This window comes from Archocentrus centrarchus, unplaced genomic scaffold (assembly GCF_007364275.1).
Source record: "Archocentrus centrarchus isolate MPI-CPG fArcCen1 unplaced genomic scaffold, fArcCen1 scaffold_125_ctg1, whole genome shotgun sequence".
Taxonomy (NCBI): domain Eukaryota; kingdom Metazoa; phylum Chordata; class Actinopteri; order Cichliformes; family Cichlidae; genus Archocentrus; species Archocentrus centrarchus.
In genome coordinates, this window is record NW_022060170.1 from 1906 (window position 1) to 25782 (window position 23877).

Consider the following 23877-nt stretch of genomic DNA (forward strand, 5'->3'; position numbering starts at 1 on the left):
CATAGGATGATGAGTATCAGTGTCCTACTGATTTCCTGTTGCCACTAGGTGGCGTTATGAGTGTGAAACAAAGCTGATAGAGGGGTGTGTCCAGTCTCCCTTACCCTCCCATTAAGCCTGTGAAGTTTGGAATAGATTGGACAATGTATGAGAGAGATGTAACAATTTGGTGCACTGTGGTATATGAGTAAAATCCCACATTCAGAGGGTTGCTACGGCAACACCGTTAAATATTCTACAAAACCATGACTATCTTTTGACGGGCTACTTGTGTAGATGATCTGGAGCCATTTTGGTGTGACTGGATGAAAAGCTGTAGTAGAAGATGATTCAAATAGCAGGCCTGAAAAATGTGAAAAATGCTGCAAAAATGACACCTTAATTAGAACATGTCAGGCTTCCTGTTGGATTTCGGCTATCGGTCCAAGAGACTTTTTTATACGTCTTAGGATGTTACTTCAGCATGCACGATTTCAGGTACACAGACCAAGCACTGCCCTGGGGCTGATGTTTAGAACCTATCTGGGCCTGAAATGGAAAAAAAGTCCAAATTCAGAGGGTTGCTACGGCAACACCGTTCAATATTCTACAAAACCATGAATATCTTTTGATGGGCTACTTGTGTGGATGATCTGGAGCCATTTTGGTCTCACTGGGTCAAATGCCCTAGGAGGAGTTGAGGCAAAAAGGCCTGAGAAAGGCGAAAAATGCTGCAAAAATGACACTTTAAAGTGAACGTGGCTGACTTCCTGTTGGGTTTCGGCTATCGGTCCAAGAGACTTTTTTGTACGTGTTAGAATGTTACATCAGCATGAACATTTTCAGATACACAGAGAAAGCACAGCCCAGGGGCTGATGTTTATAATCTCTGTGAATTTGAAATTGAAAAAAGTCCAAATTCAGAGGGTTGCCATGGAAACACCGTTCAATATTCTACAAAACCATGAATAACTTTTGATGGGCTACTTGTGTAGATGATCTGGAGCCAATTTGGTGTCACTGGGTGAAATGCCCTAGGACAAGTTCGTTCAAATAGCAGGCGTGGAAATCGCAAAAATTGACACCTTCAATTGAAGATGGCCGACTTCCTGTAGGGTTTGGGGTATGGGTCCAAGAGACTTTTTTGTACGTCTTAGTATGTTACATGAGCATGTACATTTTCATACATGTAGATAAAACGTAGCTCCGGGGCTACTCAAAAAACTTGCTATTTTAAGATATTCCGAGCTGCCACTAGGCGGCGCTCTAACGTTTATGGACTTTATGCATATCAGTGTGTTCAGGACAGGGTGCTTATCACACCACTGAAGTTTGAGCCAGATTGGGCAAGTTGGCTTTGAGTTACAGCCATTTTTGTGTTCATGGCGAATCATCGAACTTTGCCGTCCCATAAGGGTCACGCCCTTTTGTCAAAAAGTCACAGTTTTGAAAACACAGTAAGTCCAACTTCTTAAGGCTTTCCAGGTGAAATTTGAGATGGTTCTGCTAAACCACCTTGGAGCTGGACCTCCAAGTGTAAAATATGACATTTCCTGTTCCCACTAGGTGGCGCTGCGACTGATATTAAATATTGTCATATGTATGTGTTCAGGGGGGCACCCTCATCCTACTGGAGAAGTTTGATGCACATTGGATCATGTAGGTATGAATGAGAGGCAATCAAAATTTCATGGCGAATGATCAAAGTTCAAAGGGGCATAAGGACCCCTCCCCCTTGGCAAAAACTCACCATTTTCGAGATTTAGATTCCCCTGGGGGTGTAGGTTAGACAAACCAAATATGAAGATGATAACGTCTAAACCTCTGAGTTATTAGAAAAAGTGTGAGGGCTGCAAATCGGCAAATTTGCATAATTAATTCAAAATGGCGGACTTCCTGTTGGGTTTAGGGCATGGCTCCAAGAGGATTTTTTGTGCGCGTGGACATGATATACATGTGTATGAAGTTTCATTCATGTACGTGAAACACAGCGGTGGGGCTCCAGTTTAGGGGGCGCTAGCGAGCCATTTGGGCGCGCCCTTGCCCGAGCCCATTAAAATACTTAAATTTTCACCAGGTGTGACGCATGTGCAAAGTTTCATGAGTTTTTGAATATGATAAAGCCCCCAAAAAGCCAATTCATTTGCCTGAATAATAATAATAATAATAATAATAATAATAAACGAAGCAATTACAATAGGGCCTTCGCACAGTTCGTGCTCGGGCCCTAATAATAATAATAAACGAAGCAATTACAATAGGGCCTTCGCACAGTTCGTGCTCGGGCCCTAAAAAATAATAATAATAATAATAAAAAAAAAAAAAAAAAAAAAAAAAAAATAATAAACGAAGCAATTACAATAGGGCCTTCGCACAGTTCGTGCTCGGGCCCTAAAAAAAAATAATAATAAACGAAGCAATTACAATAGGGCCTTCGCACAGTTCGTGCTCGGGCCCTAAAAATAATAATAATAATAATTAAAACCGCAAGCGGTGATATCGGGCCCTCGCACTCCCTGCGCGTCGACCCGTGGCGCTCGTCGACCCGTGCCGCACTCGGAGGTCTTGTGATCGTGATGGTGTACAGAAGGTCTGTAGAAAGTTGAATTCTTTTATAGGAAAAGATATCTTTTGCTCTCGGCATAGACGCAATGGAATATTTGGGGGTGGGGTCACGGCTCCAGCATGCAAAATAGGGCATGGGTCTGATAGACTGTTTTGATCAGGATGATGTCAAGAATGTTGAAACACATTTTCATACATTTCCGAGAAACTAAGTTTGTGGATGCTATACAAAATTTCATTTGCTTCTGTAGGGGGCGCTCTTGCAGCTACGTATAGCCTTGAATCCATAGTTATGGGTTCAGAGTGGCTGTGTACATGAGTGATTACATTTTCAGGCAGATCGGGCAAAGCATGTACGAACACGTGCCCAAACAATTTTGGTCGCCATTGAGAAAAATGAAAGCCAACTTCAATGGCCTGGTGTGACAACACCATTTAATATTTTGTCAAGATTTCCACAATATTTGATGGGCTGTTTGTCTAGATGATCTGGAGCCAATTTGGTCTCACTGGCTGAAATGCCCTAGGAGGAGTTCATTCAAATAGCAGGCCTGAAAATGGCAAAAATTGACAAAAATTGACACCTTCAATTGAAGATGCTGGACTTCCTGTAGGGTTTCCAGTATGGCTCCAAGAGACTTTTTTGTACGTCTTAGGATGTTACATGAGTGTGCAGAATTTCAGAGCTGTAGATATAATGTAGCTCTGGGGCTAGCTAAAAAACATGCTATTTTATGATATTTCAAGCTGCCAGTAGGTGGCGCTGTAACGTTTATGGACTTTATGCATATCAATGTGTTCAGGGCAGGAGGCTTATCAAATTGATGAGGATTTCGTAAGGAATGGTGAAAGATAGTTTCATGCATTTCAGTGCAAAACTAATTATGTGGACGTCATACAAATTTTCATTTGCTTCTGTAGGGGGCGCTATTGCGCCTACAGTCTTGAATCTGTAGTTATGGATTCAGCCTGGGTGTGTACATGAGTGATTAAATTTTCAGCCTGATCAGACAAAGCATGTGCGAACAAGTGCACAAACAATTTTGGTGGTGAGGGAGAAAAACGAAGGCCAACTTCAATGGCCTGGTGTGATAAGGCCATTTAATATTTTGTAAAGATTTCCACAATATTTGATGGGCTACTTGTGTAGATGATCTGGAGCCAATTTGGTGTCAGTGGGTGAAATGCCCTAGGACGAGTTCGTTCAAATAGCAGGCGTGGAAATCGCAAAAATTGACACCTTCAATTGAAGATGGCCGACTTCCTGTAGGGTTTGGGGTATGGGTCCAAGAGACTTTTTTGTACGTCTTAGTATGTTACATGAGCCTGTACATTTTCATACATGTAGATAAAACGTAGCTCCGGGGCTACTCAAAAAACATGCTATTTTAAGATATTCCGAGCTGCCAGTAGGCGGCGCTCTAACGTTTATGGACTTTATGCATATGAATGTGTTCAGGGCAGCATGCTTATCACACCACTGAAGTTTGAGCCAGATTGGGCAAGTTGGCTTTGAGTTACAGCCATTTTTGTGTTCATGGCGAATCATCGAAGTTTGCCGTCCCATAAGGGTCACGCCCTTTTGTCAAAAACTCACAGTTTTGAAAACACAGTAAGTCCAACTTCTTAAGGCTTTCCAGGTGAAATTTGAGATGGTTCTGCTAAACCACCTTGGAGCTGGACCTCCAAGTGTAAAATATGACATTTCCTGTTCCCACTAGGTGGCGCTGCGACTGATATTAAATATTGTCATATGTATGTGTTCAGGGGGGCACCGTCATCCTACTGGAGAAGTTTGATGCACATTGGATCATGTAGGTATGAATGAGAGGCAATCAAAATTTCATGGCGAATGATCAAAGTTCAAAGGGGCATAAGGACCCCTCCCCCTTGGCAAAAACTCACCATTTTCGAGATTTAGATTCCCCTGGGGGTGTAGGTTAGACAAACCAAATATGAAGATGATAACGTCTAAAACCTCTGAGTTATTAGAAAAAGTGTGAGGGCTGCAAATCGCCAAATTTGCATAATTAATTCAAAATAGCGGACTTCCTGTTGGGTTTAGGGCATGGCTCCAAGAGGATTTTTTGTGCGCCGGGAGATGATATACATGTGTATGAAGTTTCATTCATGTACGTGAAACACAGCGGTGGGGCTCCAGTTTAGGGGGCGCTAGCGAGCCATTTGGGCGCGCCCTTGCCCGAGCCCATTAAAATACTTAAATTTTCACCAGGTGTGACGCATGTGCAAAGTTTCATGAGTTTTTGAATATGATAAAGCCCCCAAAAAGCCAATTCATTTGCCTGAATAATAATAATAATAAAAAAAAAAAAAAAATAATAATAAACGAAGCAATTACAATAGGGCCTTCGCACAGTTCGTGCTCGGGCCCTAATAAAGAAGTTATCTTTCTGCAGTGGACTGATGGATGATGACTGGCTGCCTTTTCCGAATGTAAGAGAGCAGCTTCTTACCTTAATACCCTGAGAGGTGGCCAGCAAAGACCAGGTGAGGTTGGGGTAATACAGACTGTAGAGCTCACCAGATGGCTCCACACTTTCCACGTGAAAGCGGTAGCCTCCAAAGACATAGATGGCGTCAGTCTGTTCATGGTAGACTGCCGTGTGGCCATATAAACCTGATTCAAGAACAAATAAAGCAAAACAGGTTCATATACAAAAAAAAAAAAGAATTTTTAGATCTGTTTTTGTCTTTTTCAAAACATGACACTGTATTGTAATAGCAGTAAGTGGTCCATCAGTGAGTTATTGACCATTTAAAACTATGGCTCAACATAGCAAAATGTTTCAAAAAAACCTGTTGGAGGTGTGCCAGTATGGGGGGCAATGGTCCAGTTTCCAGACTGAGGACTGAACTCCAGTAAATGGTGGTTGAAACCATTTTCTGGAGAGTAACCGCCAATCAACAGCACAGAGGAGTCTCGACGTACAGTTAAAGTGTGACCAGCCACTGGGGGAAGCACTGTGCTCTGTCAGCAGCAGAAAAAAAAATGTGATTAGTTAAAACAAAAATGATTTTTCAGATATTTAGTATTTACACATCAAGTCAAATACAAACCTTGTGCTCTCTCCAGACTAAACTGCTGAGATTGAGACTCCAGGTATCCATGGCAACACCATCTTGAGTAACCCCGCCTACAACCAACATAAAGTTGTGACTGGTTCCAGAACCAGACTCATGACTCAGCAGTGCAGAGGCGTGATGGTAGCGAGGGCTTGGAGTCAATCCTTCTTCCACAGAGCTTGTCAGCATTTGGGTCCAACGACGCTCCAACACAGAATATCTAAACCAACCAGTGAGAAATGTGTTATCACACACATACAAAAACAACAATGCACTACGTAAGTGTGAAATTACCTAATTAGAGTTACCAACTTTGGATTGGATGCCTCTGCCAAGATGTGCACAATAAGAAGGTTATATAAAGAACACTGATTTGATTTTACTTTAAGTTTTGTTGTTCTCATGCTGCAGTATGCCTACTTTATTAGGTTTTAGGCCAATAAGGGTGATTCTGATAGACAAAAAAGTTGTAGGCATGGCTGTAGATAATTAAAAATATTCAAGTTCTTGCTGCAAAGAAAGTAAGAAATTGTAAAACACAAATGCTTAATACACACCGTCAAACCGGCACTACAGAAAATCTACAACCACAGTTTGAGGATTTCAAAATTCCTGTTACCAATTCAGTTTGAAACCAAATGTGAAATAGGTTCACAATACCCCCTTCTTTTAATGCCAACATAACTATCTTTGTATAATAATATCATGTTACAAATGGTTTACCTGTTAAATATAAAATGTCCTTGCTTGTTTCATGACATTGACCTTTAAAATCTAATAATTTGTAAATCTATTAGGAAGTTTGTGCCTAATTTGCACTCATGTCAAAGTCGAAATCAAAATTTAACTTTGGGTCCAAAAAAGGGTTTGTCACAAATCTGAACCAATTGTTTCACACTAACAGGATGGAAGGTTTTCACAAATGGATGGACTGGTGGCTATTTCCACTACGTTTGAATGCTTTCTTGCTACAAGCCTTATTTACAGATTCACACAAGCATTTTTTTTCTGTGCGGTTTAGCCCTAACATTCACACACTCGCACTTGGATGGATGCATGGGAAACTCGGAGTTCAAAATCTTGCCCTAGGATACTTCCGACATTTAACTAGAGGAGCCGGGGATCAAACCACTGACCTCTCAATTGGTAGCAGACCTGTTCTACCTTCTGAGCCACAAACATGAAAAATGAGAACTACTAGGAACTTGACTCTTATAAGCCCTTTGTCTAAGCATATACATTCTGTTGTTGCACTCTCCTACCTATAGACATTTCCCAGAATTCCTTCTGTCAGAGAAAGCCCTCCATACATCCAGAGGTTGCCATGTGGTCCAGACACCATAGAGTGTCCCATCCGGTGGAGGAACCTGTGGGCCTGGGTCTGTAAAGGGGAAAAATGTTAGTGTGTGTTGGGCTGTGTAATCTACGAACACTTGAGTTCACTTTCCTGGTTCATTTTCCTTCAGTGCTTACCACAGTCATCTGTGTGTCTAGTAGGGTTTCCCACACCAAGCTGTTGAAGTCTCGAGGAATAGTGCAGTCTGATCCAGCCCAGCTCTCTGAGCACACACACACTCCCAGAGACTAAGACAAACAAAGTTAAAATGGTAAGAAATATAATTTTATTTTGTTGTTGTTTGGGATTTTGTTTAATAATTTTTGGTAAATCTGTTTTTAAACAGACTTTACTAAAAAAAAAAATCCTGGATAAAAAAAATTAAATTAAATTAAAAAAAACGTACACAATACACAACTAAAAAAATATATTACGTGATTGTTAGCCTTGTTACTCTGGTACTAAATAAAAATGTCAACAATTTCCACATTTTATGCAAACACTTCTAAGTCCTGGTTACGGTACTTCAAATAAATGTTCCTTTTGTCAAAAGAGCAACTTGGAAATATAAGCAAATGCAAACTTTTTTAAAGTAAATTTGCACAATCCTTACTATATTACAAGTTCCTCTTCCTTCTACTATTCCACAATCTTGAGGACACACCAGCCGGTCACAATGCGGTCCCCCATATCCCTGAGGGCACTGGCAGAGCCCACCTTGGCACTGGGCTCCACCTGGACATACAGATCCATCTTCATCCTCATCAGAGCTCTGCTGGCACCGTCGTACCCAGAAAGATGCATTAAAGCCTTGAGGTTTGTCTGAAGAGACGTTGGCTTCAAAATAGACTGAGATCACACCTGGAGGTAGAAGAGATGATTATACTATGCTCAGTTATTGCATATATGCAGATTGGTTTGATAGGTTAAATAGTATATTTATTAGCAAATGAGTTAAAGCGAACCTGAGGTGGCTTCCACTGTGATAGGCTGAGTCCTTGTGGTGCCACAAAATGCTCCAATTAAGTTGTGATCAGAATGTACAACTCCATTGCCCAGAAAACGAGGAAGGCCGTCAAACACATAGACATACGAGCTCTGAAAAATAAAGCAGTTCGAATATAATAATGAATAGTTTAGGAACAGTTTAAGGAATAGTGATAGTTTTGATGCTACAGAGCAGCCAACATGTTCATTGGTGCATATTTGAACTCACTTTACAGTGTGTATGGGAGTCTGGGTGTAGAGTGAGGGCAACTGGGGGACAGAACTGTTTAGGCAGACAAGGTGCCAGGTTCTCAGTCACAGAGAGGACCCACAGGCAATGAGAAAGTCCACCTTTCCCCTCTGTGCCACTTCGCCATCCCAAAGAAGAGGACAGAGGAATGGTGGTGGAGGAAGGGGAAGAGAGTAGGACAGAACGGCCCTGGCACTGACGATAGCATGTGCCATTATTCCTAGATGGTACAGGATGGTACAGACAAGTCACGATCACAGAATCACAATATACTAACAATCATCGCAAATTATTACTCCTGAGCAAAACAGTGAAGATGCTTACCTGGGAGCTCCATAGTAACCAGGTAGGCAGGACTCGCAATGTGGGCCCTGAGTGTTGTGGGTGCAGTAACACTGGCCTGTTTGGTTGTGACAGTATCCTTGCAGAGGGTCACCGTGTCCGTTACACTCACAAGGAACGCAACCGCCGCCACCAGCCAGGGCTGAGCCAAAGCTACCTGGACGGCAGTGCTCACAGTGTGGTCCTGTAGTCCAGTCTGAAAGTGATCCAAGGGACCGTTAACCAATAAATAACCTGACACCCTTTATATATCAAACACCAAAATGACTACTGCACTTTCAATTTTATGAATAGTGACTGTGAGTGTAAAACTAAAAATAGTTATAATCCATATATCAAGGTCTCACCTTGGCATTCATCACAGATCCCTGGAGCAGTAATACAGGTGGAGTGAAAGTTGCAGCCACAGTCAACATCACATTCAACGCCACTTAGAACCAGAGTAGCGGGGTCAGATGTCCAGCCTAGAGAACATTCACACTCAAACCGTGGGCTGCCGCTACATTGACCCTCACGACACTCATTGTAACAGCTGTAGTAGGGAGGAAAATTGAGTCCATTAAAAAATTTACTAAGAGCAATCTAGATAATTTAAAGAATGAATCATTACATTTGATGGACTTACGTTTGGTTGCAGTGCAGTGTGCCATCCCCTGTGTATCCTCTCTCACAATGGCACTCGTATGAAGTGGGAGTGTTGATGCAGGTGGCAAAGAGATGACAGTTGTGGAGGCCCAGCCTGCATTCCTCTACATCGGGACAAGTAGGATAGGCCCAGATTGCATCTTGTTCTTCGTCATTCAAGTGCTCCAACTCCATCTCCATTTCTAGGGGTCGAGGTGGGGCTGAAGTCTGGGGCTCAGGACTTGAGGAGCAAGAAAAAGACATGTAAAGTTGGACAGGTATACTACATGCCTATCATTTTTTTTCAGCCTATATGTAGAACAAATGTTATGAAAGATCTTACTTTGCAGCTCGTGCTTCAGCCACAGCTACACTACAGTTATACACAGATGGATCATCCATTCCTGCCCAGTCTCCTCTCAAGCATCTGAAAAAAGGGTGGAAAACATGAAATATATACAAAAATTAAAAAACAAACAAAAACAATGACTGCTAACATATCAGCACTTTTGCAATATAAAGGTTGTATTACTTTGAATTAAATCAAGGGTGCATTTGCCTTATATGCAATTTATGTATATACTCTGTTTGTATTGTTATTTGTCTGTCATACTTACTTTCCAATTGTGGGATTATTGTAGTCACCACACCAGCCACACTGGAAAGTCCTCAGGCACTCTGTACATGTGTTTAAAGCTGAGCACTGCTTACACTGGGGAACTGAGTGAACGCTGACAAGCAAAAGAATAAATATCATTTTATTACTGATTGAAATTAAAAAGTTAATTCAGCTGTCTGGGAAAATCTAAATGTTTTCTAAATCTGAGTATACTAGTATAAAAAAAGCTATCAAGAAAGTTAGTGACTATACAGCCCAGAGTGAAAGCATCTGATAAGTCAAAGAGTTTTGCTCTTTAGTGTGTAAGCTTCAATTTTTAATCATGGCCACTACTTTTGGTACCAAGTCCAAAATCTCAGCTTTAAGTTGACATGAATGAAACCTCTGAGTGACAACATACACTGGCCAAAGTGAAAGGGTCCTAAAGTAATTGGACAATGGACTACTGTAATCTCTTAGGCAGCTTCTCATTTCAAATTTTGTAAACTTAAAAAAAGTTGTTTGCAAGTTGCAAATTGCAATTTTAATTGGAGTTGTTAGTCAAATTTGCATGAAAAAGGCAATTAGGCTCAGAAAGAATAATATCAACAGATTTTCAGTTAGTTACAGTTGCAGTAACTTTGTAAATAAGGCAGGCACAAACAGGAGTCCTGACCAGCTGGAGTCCTGATGATGATCATAAGAAAGTAATTTGTTTTCTTCATTCAAAAAAAAAAAAAATGTAGAGGCAGCAAATGCATCAAAACAATATTTGATAATTCCACAGGTTACGGTACAGCTTTTCAGGGTGAAGAAGTGGAATATTTTTTAAATGTTAAGTCAATCATATAATCTAAATCTAACTGCACACTTGCTGAAGGCCCTCCAATAAACAAAGTGGCTGCAGTGAAGACATGAGAGAGCATAACCAGGGAAGATGTTTTAAAGTGTGCTAATGTCTATGGATCAGACTCCGAAGGACTTTCCATAAAATATTTAAGATTTTTTTGACTCTAGGTATTTATGACTCATCTAATTACTTTTGAACTCTTTCATTGGGTTATTAAAAAAAGGCTACAGACACTTCTTTTAATATTGATGTAAACCCACTCAAAATAAAGCTGAGACATGGCACCTGAATGTAGTTCAAACTGAAGAATGAGGTCTACATTAAAAAAAGAAAGGTAAAAATACAATACTTCAAGTCTGGACTGTATGTGCTACTGCAGTACAACTCTAAACCAAAAAAGCAACCTGATAATGTCTTTAAAAATGTCCTCGTTTTTTTTTTACCTGTCGTACCAGTCCCTGCACTCTCCATAGGGGTACTTTGTGAGGTAGGCAGCAAAATAGAAGCAGGCCTGAGCTGACTCACACCATGCACACTGGCTCGAGTTAGAGAGGCACTCACCACACGTCTTTCTCCTGTAAAAGAAAATGAAAGGAGAACAGAGAAGATGAGCTACAGAATTTTGCATGATCTGAAATAACATTAAAAATATAAACTTTCAGCTCACTGGTTGCAGACTTTAGGACAGCCCTTTGGGTCACGTATGGATCCATCTACTCTTCCCCGTCGACTGCACTGATAGTCGCCTTTCTTGCTGGAGTTTATCTGCCACTCACAATAAGGGTCCTGCAAGTCAAAGTAAGCGCGCATAAGTCAAGAATACAGTTGTCCCAAGTTTAGCTATAAAATTACTGCAGCACACTGACAGTCAATGCATTTTTTTCAGGTGTATCTATACCTGAGTACATGCAGAGCAGTCTCTATACTCTTCACACAAGGTGCAATGCTGGGGTGCCAACAGCAGATGGCGCTGACCTTCTACCTTCCCTTCACTATTCTCCCCCTCAGGGCAAGGTTCAAGGTCTGGGCTGTCACGCAGCAGACAGCGGGACAAAGATGGGCACCAGCCACAAGACTGGTCAGATAGACATGCCAGACAGGACATGTACCCTGAGCAGGAACCTGAGCGGTATGGCTCCAAGAACAGGAAGGAGATCTCCTAGAAGGAAAATGGTACCAAGTAAACAGTATGCTTTTGTTTCATAATCTAAGAAAAATCACAAAAGAAATGTGTGTAAGTTATTTTTTTTAATCACTACATGCAGGCGGTTCTGCTGTTGAAGCTGAACTGGGTTAGTACTCACACTCCCTCCAGGCAATGTCCTATTCCAGATCAAGGCCATCTCACTGGTCTGTCCTGAGCCCGAGTTGTTAAGGTAGCCCTCAGCCTGAACAAGGTAATGGTTGCCCCTGGTCAGGTTAGAGAAAAGTCGGCTCCCATCCGGTCGAGCCAGCAGCTTCAGCTCCTTTTCCTGCTGAGCTGCCCAGCGACCCACCACCTCCTGATCAGCCAATGGGGTCACAATGTGTAGAAAATTGAACATAAAGAAAATATGGACATAATTATAAAAAAAAAAATCCAAGCATAAAATTTAAAGTACCTGCTGCTGAACAACCCATTCTGGATTAAACTGTCATTCCAAAAATGTATGTCTGAGTATTAACCAATTTAAACCTGTTCTAGTAAAGCACACCAAAATAAAATGATGTGCCTGTAAATTAGCATATTAAAAGGCCCTTAAATTCCAGTGCAGGGAGCAGACGGATTAATGTTCAATCTTAATACTTAGCCCTGGGGCACAACATACTGGGTTTCATTGCCAATCTTTAAGCCTTCCAACAGTTACAATGTTAGTCCATATGAAACTATAATAAATTGTTTATTTAATTATATAATCTAATCAACTAGAACTAATCCTATGAAGACAAAGAAAAAATTAGACAAGATAGCAATTTTAATTTAATGAAATAAAAAAAATTCTATAGCTGACATGCATTTATCCTCACCATCTGGCTGGAGTTGGGTCCTGTGGCCATTCGAGCCTCAAAGTGAAGCCTCTGAATGCGAGCCCACATGGAGACAGTCTCTATAGGAGGGGGTGCAGGCGGAGGTCCCCCCCACAATGGGTGGATGAAGCCCCTGAACTGTAGGGCGACGTCCATTTCTGTGGTGGGGCTAAGGATGATGGTGGTGCTACGGAGAATGGACACCTGATGTAGGGGGTGAAGAGGATGGAGGGTAGTGGAAGATGGATGGAAGTGGAAACACATCAACAGAGGCACTATTCTCTACCAACTGCTCCACAAAGTTTCACAAACTACTTGAACAAGAGTATTTTTTTTCTATGCAAAACAAACAGAGAAAAAGAAAAAGAAATAGAAATGAGCATTGAAGTCAAGGGACTAAAAACCAAAGAGCACAAAGAAGAAATGAACAAAAGAGAATCATTATATCCAAGCTGGAGAACTGCAGTGGAGTAAAAGCAATATTGGAGGAAGGAAGGACGAGTAAGTATAAGCAGAGAGGGAAGTAGTTACAACCACAACTAATAAAATCAATAGATTTGGACTCCGTACCTTGTCAGGCTGGGAGTCGTTGCGGGGGTGCTGGAAGGTGAGCAGGTGCAGTCCCGGGACATAGTTCTCGGTGCGACAGGAGTGGAGGGAGGTTAGGAAAAGGGTACGCTCCCCCCACCAGCCGTACGCCCCTGAGAGCTGGTCCACACGGCACGCACTTCGCTCTGTGAGACCGAGAGGGAGAGGTCAGCACACAAAAAAAAACACATCTGACCTCTTCAAATTTGATATTACAGCAGCATCCTACTGTGCACTACTGTACTGAAATGAATGTAATTGGTGACTCTTGTTTGAAGTGTGTTCTGAAGGAGTAAAATGGCCTCACTGCACCAAGAGAAGTATGCCATTGGACGGGTGAGTCAAACTGTGGTTTGAGTAACCTGTCCAATCTCAGCTAGGTGTAGTCAAGTCACTGTACTTCATCTCTGAAACACATCCAACATGAGTCGGTTAAGTCCCTCCCAAGTCAACTCCCAACATCATTTCTTTTCCAGTCTTGACCCTTCTCTTCTGCCCTCCTTCCTCCCTCCCTGGGTCTCACCTGACACTGGTAGGCAGGACTCATTCTGAACACACCAGCCAAATTCACCAGGGGCGCGGGCCAGAGAAGCTGGAGTTCCACTGAACACCAGACAGGACTGGCAATCAGACAGGAAGCGAGCCAGGCCCAAGCAACCAGTACTCCCACACTGTCACCAGAAAACAGAGATATGCACTTTAATTTTATGCTATACAAACACTTTGGATTTATTAACATAATGGATTAAAAAATATATATATATATTGTTAAAAATTTTTACATTTATATAAAATCAGTCAGCCAGAGTAAAGAAATAAGCAGAGGTGTTACCGGGTTAGTGGGTTGGTACTCTCGACAGCGGCCTTCACACCAGCTGCACTCTGGGTTCTTAAGGCACATGCTTTCATCTACTGCCTCAGCGCAAACAGCGTCCTGGCAATGGAACAAACACACACACATGTATACACAACAATTTCATTACCACTAGAAGCCCTTAGCCAAAGCCTTTTTCAACCATACTTCCATTAGCCTGGCACATTTGCCAGTCTTCCAAATACTGTTACTTTAGAACAGTGGTCCCCAACCTTTTTTGAGCCGCGGACCGGTTTAGTGTTAGAAAATATTTCCACGGACCGGCTTTTAAGGTGTGGCGAATAAATACGTCAAAATAAATGATACGACCATAACCAAGTGTGATATTTTCTACGTATAATAATAAAAAACGGGAATCCACTTTGTATTCGTATGCAACTCTATCAGCAGCGTTCTCGTAACATCCCGCCTCAACATGAATAACAGGCTCTCTGCTCACAGCGCTCCCTGGTCAGCTGTTAGAGCCATGGTAAAACATGCCTTCAAAATAAGATACACCGCAAAAACAAATACAGTGGAAATCACCTCAGTCGGATTCAAATGGCCCAGTTTGGGTCTATTATCGAATTTCGCTGCAATGGCTTCTGCTTCATCTATGAATTTGCTTCTGCAAATTTTATAATCTGAAATTTTACTCGTAAGTGCAAGTTTGTAGCTTACACTTGCCACGATTGTCCCCGGTGAAATGAACTGATATAAACACTAAAACAATTTCCAGGCGTTGTTAGTGTGTGTGTAGTTGTGCACGAACGAGCCGATGCATGGAAGTGGGCGGACAGGAGCTGAGGAGGGTTTTAGCGCTAAACTCATCCAGTTTATGCGATCACATTTAACTGGAAATTTATTACAATAGGACCAGATTTTTCATCCGAGGTAGGTGAATATCCGACGGATTTATGTGATGATTTTATTGGAATTAATGTTAGGAAAAATCAGGACCTGCAGATGCCATCCAACTAGAGCGAAAACCCGATTTGTGCGACTTCGACTTAGGTGATTTTTACTGTATAAAGCGCATGAAAAATACAACTCACCATAACACTGAATCAGTGTAAGCCCCCTGAGCTTGTTTCTCTGATACTCATTTTTGCTGGCTTCTGGTTTGACTGGGTTCGGCCGATTTCACATGGAGCGTGGCTGCAGAGCCGCGGTGTCAAGCGCTGGACAGTCAGTTTGATGGCTGGGTCTACCTCACTGCTATCCCCGGTGTTGATAAATAAAAATGGTAAATGGACTAGTTCTTACATAGCGCTTTTCTACTCTTGTTGAGCACTCAAAAATATAAAGAAGCGTTATGTAGGTCAACCAACCGATTTCGTTAGACAGGCCTGAAGCTTCTGGGTTTAATTTTAGCGGTGACGTATCATGTGAGCAGAAACGTCTTGACACGTCAAGAGGAAGTCATGGAGGGAAGTAACGGAGCGAATCCCCCATTTTTCAAAATAAAATATAGTTTAGGCGCAGATAATAAGTAAAACGGAAATAATTTAAGTTATTTATTCTTTATGTGCGGCCCGGTACCAAATGTCCCACAGCCCGGTACCGGTCCACGGCCCGGGGGTTGGGGACCTCTGCTTTAGAACACTTTCACTCACCCTGTCACCTTGATCACTACTGACAAAAAGTGGTACTTTGTAAGCCACAAGGTCTCCACGCGCAACACCGCTGTAGCCTCCAGCAACCAGCAACACTCGTCCCTCCATTACTGCAGCAACATGTGAGTAACGCCCCCTCACAGTATCACCACCTTAGAAAGAAAAAAAAAAAAAAAGAAAAAGTAAAGAAAGCTGAGTAGACGCTGCACATGCACACATAACCACTGAGGGCCATTTTATACCCGCCGTGGGGTGCCTCACGAGCAGCACCGTAACTCGCTAGCTGCCATGTCTGCAGGTCGTGCACCTCACGATTTTTGTAACCTGCCGTGCTGTGCTGCTGCCACCGCAGCGACATGAGTGTACGGTTGTATTGGTTTTTACTGCTGTTTTAATGACATATCAGTAGAGAAGCTCAGAGATTCACAAATTATACAGAGGGAGTTGCTGCAACAGTTTGAAAATATTAGGAAAATACTCTGGGAAAAAAAAAAAAAAAAGATATTGAAAATGACTTTGCCAGACATCTGAGCATCGCTGACATTGAAACAGTAACTAGATGCCTTTTTATGTCTGGAAAATGCACTCATGCACCTCTACAAACTCCTCAGATGTCAAACAGATCTAAACCCAAACCCTTCTGACTGTCCTTAAGGCTTGTACAAATATTCTCATCATGTGACACACAAAAAGACATGTAGAGCATAATTGATGGCATAAACATGTTTTTTTTATATTTAAAAAAAATGCTATTTAGTCTGTATACATAAAATGGACTTTGTTTGACTCTCTGATCACAACCAAATAAAATATAGTGTTAAAAACAAGAATTAAACAACAGCTAGGTGTGATCCAGAAGTCTACTAAGCTTTCACTTTTAAACCAAATTTAACCAGATTTCAGGTACTCACTGAGTCGCTCCCTTGCAGAGACCCACTGGTGACAGCCCAGATGGTAGAAAAAGATCTCCTCATCATAGCATTTTTCCTCTTGATAATGAATGTGCACATTTCCTCCTGTCAGACAAACAAAGAGATAAATATTAACAGGTGGTTTAAATTCCTCAACTGGTTTAAATCCCACCATTCTTTAACTACAAAATTCTATTGGAAAACATGTAACCAAAATTGAGATAACACTGCAATAAAAGGAAATTGCATAGTGGACTAGAAGCACCAAATTTTTATAACAATTTCATAGCTAATCAAGTACAATATTTAATCAAATGGATACAAAGGGAAATTTTTAATAACTCATGGATGGCTATAGAACAAAATCAACTCTGACATTTTAATTACAGATCTCCCCCTCTTGAATAAGCTGAAGAAGACGGATGGATAAATTTATTTTTAATTAATTTATAGGTGTGTGTATGTCTGGACACATAATATGTACACAGGGTTCTAGCCAGCATTTGATCACCCAGTGCCACACCGGGCTAAGAATTTTACCGGTTCACCATCACAATTAGCAAGAGGGCACGGTTATTAGCACTGATAGCTAGGGGTGTGATTTTTTTCTGGCTAGAACCCAGACAAAAAATATTTTTTCTCTCTCTGATTTCTTAGTTGCTGGGAGGGTTAGATCTGGGTCACTGTCGGGGGTCTCAGGAGCAGGTGTCGTTAGGCAGGCCAGGTCACTGCAACTCTAAACAGTCTAGATAAGAATAACTTGTACACCATATACAACATCATAAAAGAAAAATAATAATATACAGAATAAAGAACAAAACACTGCTGACCTGGCCAATAACAACACCTCCCCCTCACCAAAACAGCACGGTACTCCTAATGAGGATCACCCTCTGCCATCCATAGTGTCCAGGGTTATAGCTTTCCCTGTTCCCACTCTAGCCCACCCCCAACTAATTATTCATATTTTTATTAATCTCTTTATTTTTTCCTCTTTCTTTCTTTTTTTTTTTTCAAAATTGCTATTATTATCATCAGTAGTTGTAGATATTGTAGTATTAATGGTGGTGGTACTGATGATATTATTGTTATTGACGCTATTTATTGACGTCCACATAACAACACAATGCATTCATACACATACTCACTCATGCACATAATATTTTAATAAAATCTGAAATATGCAAATATGCACAACTGTTCTGGGCGATTTTTCCTCTTTTTTTCAGTTGTCCCTTTTTATGTTTATGTCAGTGCACATAATGTAAATAAAAAGGTTTCAAAAATGATGCCGAAAAAAAGATTCTTAGTACTCACCGTACACAACCATGTAGTTTCCAATGACTGTGGCTGAGTGGAAAGCTCGCTCTCTCGGGCCAGTTGTTGGGAAACGTGAACGGAAAGATGTCCAAAATCGCCGGTCCACATGAAACACATCCGTGTTGTTGACCCTGACACTAAATCTAAGAAAAATATGTGTTGATTACACCAAATGTCAGCAGGGGACCACTAGCTGGCAGGAGACCTGACATGACATAGATAAAGCTAATAGTATAATAAAGTTAAGCAATGTTTAAGTCAAGGCTCATGTTGTCTTGCACATAACAGAATCATTCCCAGTCTCTTCCTCTCCCTCTAAATATAGATTCCTATAATGCTGATATTGAATCAATACTCAACATCAGTAGATACCCAAAGCAAAAGTACTGCCATTGTATCATGAGTCGAAAATGTTGGATCAGTGCAGTCCTAATTTCATATGATTTGATCAAATGTGATATAATTCACTGTTTTACAGGTAAAGGAACAAAACATCCCAGAGTTCCAAAACAAGCAGAGGAACACTTCAATCTTACCCACCCTACTTCACAACCACTAACAGAAATATGCACAAAAAGATTTCTATACTAAATTTCTCACTCTCAGCCAGCTTGTATTGCACATTATTGTATAATGCCTGTATGAAAAGATGCGTACCTGGCAGTGGTAGGCCTGTGGCCCCCATAGACAAGTAGTGTCCTTGATGGGCTGTGGAAGACCATGGAGTGGCCAGCAGTGGCTGGTGGCTTCCCACCTGTGGGCTGACCTGTCTCCCACCGTCCAGATCCATGCAGGCCAAACCGATACAGAGTTGAGGAAAACATATCCTCCTCGGTGCGACCTGAGAAACAAGTTTAGGTTTTGTTCATTTCTCAGTTGCTTAAATATGTCAATCTAAATAAGCAAAGTGACAGCATACCATCAAACCCACCTCCAAATACATAGAGATAACTGTCTACTACAGCTGCAGCATGATTAGCCAATTTAGGAGCACCATGTGAAGTGGAAAGACCAAGCTGTTGCCAGTCATCATTGTGAGGCCGGTACATCCACACATCATTGGCCAGGGAGCCGTTGGCTAGCTCTCCACCAAAGATAACCATTTTACCCATATACTCTACTGCTGTGGGGGAATGACGAGCCACCTGACAGCACAGGAGAGCCAAAGAGTGCAAGAAGGAAAGAAATAACATGGAGATGTTAAACAATAAATGAGAGAGTGCTTAAATCCCCCATTGACCATAATTACAGACTCCATCAGCAAACAAATACGGTAAAAATCAGGAAATGAGACAACAGATTTCTACACACTGCAATAACTTGATTTCTATAAAAACTATAAAAGCACACTTGGTAATAGTTGTGGTAATTTCTTCAAATTTTCTCAACAGTTATTTGATTATTTATAAAAACAATTAAGCAAATATTCTTGCTTTAATCTATTTTCTCTTGTTTTTAACAGCAACCAGTAGAATGTAATGCTCTACTACTACTACCACAAGGTAACAGTAATGCACAGTAAGGCTGCTGGTCAACCAGCATTAAACAACAACAAAAAAGAAATAGGAAAACGCAAGAAAGGCATGTTACAGTTCTGACATCTACAGGTATGCTAGGATCCACTTCAATATGAGTGACAAATTTCATCACCAGATGGTGACAGTTCTTTGTGACTGCATGGATGCATCCTAGGTGCACTAGGTGCACTTACTATATATGCAATCTAGAACAAGAATTACTCGTCTGTGTCCTTGAAAACTGGTTAAACATATATGCTATGGTGAGAGTAGAACTTATTTTATAAACAGAAAAAATGTGTAAAAATGAAACCTAATAAAAAAATCAAAAAACATTCTGTCAGCAACTACACACAACTTGAGCTTCAAAGAATAGTCTAAAACTTCCCATGAACGCTGAATAGTATTGTTGCTTAAAATGCTTTGGTAAGATATCCTCTCTACAGTAAGAGGGCAGGAGAACAGTACACATTTGTACCTGAGTTTTACAAATTATGTTACACAGCTGTAGAAACTATATTTATGTGACTAATATATTTCAGCTTTAGGTAAAGATTTATCTACATTTTAAGATTTTGCATTTAGGCTACTGTAATTAAGGAACATGAGTAAGCAGATATCAGCTGAACAAGTAAAGGAAAAGCAGTGTAAAGCTTTGCCTTTTTTCCTTCTTTTTAGTTTGACAAATTATTGTGAGATTTTTTTTTTATATATATATATATGTATAAAAATAGGACAAAAACAAGAGTTTAATAATTGTTATTCTTACAATGCATTCCTAAAAAGTGCATCTTTTAAAAAAAAATCCTGATGCTTAGGTTGCCACAGGATGACCTGGAGCCTGGCAGGCCATTGAGTGGAAATCTTGGAGAGGATTTCTTTGAATCCATTCTCCTGCTTAAGGAAACTAGATTTCTTACTTACATGGCATTCTGAAGATCAGCTTACTATCTAGTGCTGACAGTAACTGGGCCACTTGTTCGCATGAACATGACAAAGGAAATGCAATAGCAGGAGGAAGGAAAAGCAGCGCATGTTTGACTGTATGCTCACTTACAGGTGAATGACCATAAGACCTGCTTTCCCATTGGCTGGATGTGAAATTGTATTTGATCAAGTCACCAAGAGCTCTGTTGAGATCAAATCCTGCAAGGAAGATAAGCAAAATAATATTCAAACACTGGCACTAATTATCAGATAACACTACAAGACACTATAGAAGACTATGACTCAAATGCAGTGATTCAGCTTTAATAAATACATCAATATGACTATTGGTTGATATATAACACTTTAAGCAGAACTTATGTTAAGTAATAATCTGTGTTGTAAGCTACAATTTATTAAATCTACCAAAGAATCAAAGTCTTGTCACAGAATCACACTTGTGTGTTAAAAATTGAGTTGTTTTCTCAACATTGAAGCTGTATTATTAAAATTTAACAGTATTTCACTCTCACCGCCAAACAGATACATGGCTCTTGTGGTGGAGAGGTACACGCCTGCGGAACCTGTCCTGGGAGGTGTGTAGGGGTTTCCTTCACTCACAAGCCACCACTTTCCTGCCCCACTATCGTTATAGAGACCAAGCTGACAGCTCTGACCTAGGAAGTCTGGCTTACACAGACAGCGCTCTCCTTTCTGAAAAATAAATAAATAAGTAAATGAAAGCAAATATAAAAGATTTCATCATGCCACACAACTGAATAACCTAATCAGGTTGAAAAATGAGTTACTATATGGCTACATTTTGTGTGTGTGGGTGTTCATTTAATCTCCCCCATTCCTAATCTTACCTTGTCACACTGGCCATTCACAGAACAAGCCTGGGTGCAGAGTGGGGTTGTACAGGAGGGGTCACCCCAACCCTGATGACAGTGGCACTTTGATGTAGAGGAATCACAACGGCCATGACCGCCACATGCTCCAGGGCACAAAGAGAAGGTGTAAGTTGCATTGAAACCCAGTAGGTTGTAATTAGCATCACTGAAGAGATGAAGCAGCATCTGGAACAAAGATAGTTAAACAGTCAACACAAATTAAGTTAAAATTAAATTGCTAATGGAGTTTCAAGAGTTCAGTTGGAGTTTCATCTGTGTTATCTTCACTGGTTACCTTGCCAGACTTTGCTTCAATGGGTTGCGGCAATGTGTTGCCACTCAGACTGGCTAGGAGGGGGCTCTGGTAGGAGTCCCCATCATACACAAACAGGTAGTCATAAGTACACTCTGTGTCCATGAAGGTGAAATTCAAGACAATGCGGTGACTGCTGCTGGGAGCTGGAAGATATAAAAAAAAATTCAATAAATGACCAATCGCAGATAACAAACAAAATAACCAAAAAATATTTTCTCTGCACATATTATACCTTTGATTAGCCACTCGCAGTTTCCATTGACAGAGTAGTTTCCTGCTCCATCTGTGACATAGCCAGGTGGTCCCCTCAAAACCTGCCTGTGGCCCTTGCAGTCCCCCGCCTGGCACACAGGCGACCTGGCCAACAGCAGAACCACCAGGATGAAGGAGACAGGGAGGGGGGAGACCATCAAAGGCACTGCCTGAAGGACGGGAAGGAAACGGTGGGAATCATTTGCTGCTGGCTCCTCAAAAAAAAAAAGCTTAAACGTTTGCAATACAGATGAAGACCAACCTCTCAAAGTTTCATTTATGGACCACCTGATCTACCACATACAATAACTAAACTTTGCCAGGAGGATACAAGGGAACGTCCCTAATGGATATCTAATGGTCCCCTGTTCTCATAATTCTCGTTGTGCAGCCTTATGTCACTGAAAGGCTCCGATTTAAATCTCTATGAGTCATCCGTAAACTGCACTGCCATTCATGTTGCACAACATATCACGCATTGCAATGCTTAGTGCGAGACTGAGGGGTAGCCACTGCAAAAAACTGTTCTGCTGATGTTGCTCTACGTGCACTGGAAGGTAACCCATTACGAGTCCAGCAATCACACAACACAAACATAACGCTAAACGACGATACTCGACCAATGTAGTGTTGTGTTTAAACAACCACATACTACACTTTGGCCTTTTTTTTTTTTTTTTACACTTTGGCTTTTATTAACAGCGTTTCTAACAGCTAACTAGCCAAAAGGTAAACCAAAGAGAATCAGCAGCAAGAGTCTCTGCAAGCTATCACAACACAGCTAACGAAAAGGTAGCTAAGCTAATGTAGCTAACGGAATATAGTCAACAGCCTGGGTTGCCAGCTGGTACGGATTCAGGATAATACTCACCATTTCCCGTCTCTTTGTTCGCATGGTGGTTTACATCTTCGGTGGCCCTTTTAAGCGTCAGCTACTACACGAGCTAACTGGTGAGGGCTGCAAACTGACAGCTAGCTAAATTATCCAGTCGACACTCAATTTTGTGCACTGCAGAGGACAGCACTACAACATCCTTCTCTGCTAGCCTGTCCGCTAGCTAGTGGTAGCGGCTCGACCAAATCCAGATGCGCAATCGTAGGTGGCTGCAGACCCTACCATAATCAATCATCCTTGAGAGTAATTCTGCATTATGTAATAACAAAATTATGCTTATAAAACTACGATAGTACACCACAGGAAACTGCGGCTATCAGCGACACGTTTTTAAAGCGTCGACGCGACTCCTGAGGTCCATGTTGTGGTCAGAAGCCCGTGTTTTGGTGCTTTTTGGCCGGCGAGCAGCAGCCAACAGTGGCTGCAAACACAAAAGACAGCGCCGTGATTAGCCTGTCCCGCTACCGCCACCCAGCGGAGATAAGTAACGCTTACACCTGGATATTGCATTAGCCATAAATGGCAGGGTGTTTAAACCATATTTCACTTATTAGGGCCCGAGCACGAACTGTGCGAAGGCCCTATTGTAATTGCTTCGTTTATTATTATTTTTTTTTTTTTTTTTTTTTTTTTTTTTTTTTTTATTATTATTATTATTCAGGCAAATGAATTGGCTTTTTGGGGGCTTTATCATATTCAAAAACTCATGAAACTTTGCACATGCGTCACACCTGGTGAAAATTTAAGTATTTTAATGGGCTCGGGCAAGGGCGCGCCCAAATGGCTCGCTAGCGCCCCCTAAACTGGAGCCCCACCGCTGTGTTTCACGTACATGAATGAAACTTCATACACATGTATATCATGTCCAGGCGCACAAAAAATCCTCTTGGAGCCATGCCCTAAACCCAACAGGAAGTCCGCCATTTTGAATTAATTATGCAAATTTGGCGATTTGCAGCCCTCACACTTTTTCTAATAACTCAGAGGTTTTAGACGTTATCATCTTCATATTTGGTTTGTCTAACCTACACCCCAGGGGAATCTAAATCTTGAAAATGGTGAGTTTTTGCCAAGGGGGAGGGGTCCTTATGCCCCTTTGAACTTTGATCATTCGCCATGAAATTTTGATTGCCTCTCATTCATACCTACATGATCCAATGTGCATCA

At 41.2% G+C, this 23877-nt stretch overlaps 1 protein-coding gene across 1 annotated transcript; it reads right to left on the reverse strand.

The window, feature by feature from the left end:
• Positions 1 to 5018: 5018 nt before the first annotated feature.
• On the reverse strand, positions 5019 to 23125 carry LOC115775423 (multiple epidermal growth factor-like domains protein 8; the record flags this gene model as incomplete). The annotated part of the gene is made up of 32 exons (XM_030722960.1): positions 22687 to 23125; positions 21796 to 21985; positions 21543 to 21706; positions 21224 to 21433; positions 20888 to 21068; positions 20485 to 20573; positions 18842 to 19055; positions 18568 to 18751; positions 17908 to 18053; positions 16591 to 16695; positions 15680 to 15831; positions 14043 to 14144; positions 13734 to 13881; positions 13193 to 13356; positions 12623 to 12826; positions 11920 to 12117; positions 11514 to 11774; positions 11283 to 11401; positions 11059 to 11190; positions 9785 to 9898; positions 9511 to 9594; positions 9169 to 9408; positions 8891 to 9075; positions 8526 to 8739; positions 8181 to 8421; positions 7930 to 8062; positions 7578 to 7825; positions 7102 to 7212; positions 6891 to 7009; positions 5623 to 5848; positions 5362 to 5533; positions 5019 to 5182 (listed from the first exon to the last, which is right to left on the reverse strand). Coding segments are annotated over exons 1-32 (5238 nt in total), but the record flags the coding sequence as incomplete, so codon positions are not given.
• Between the last annotated feature and the right edge of the window lie 752 nt (positions 23126 to 23877).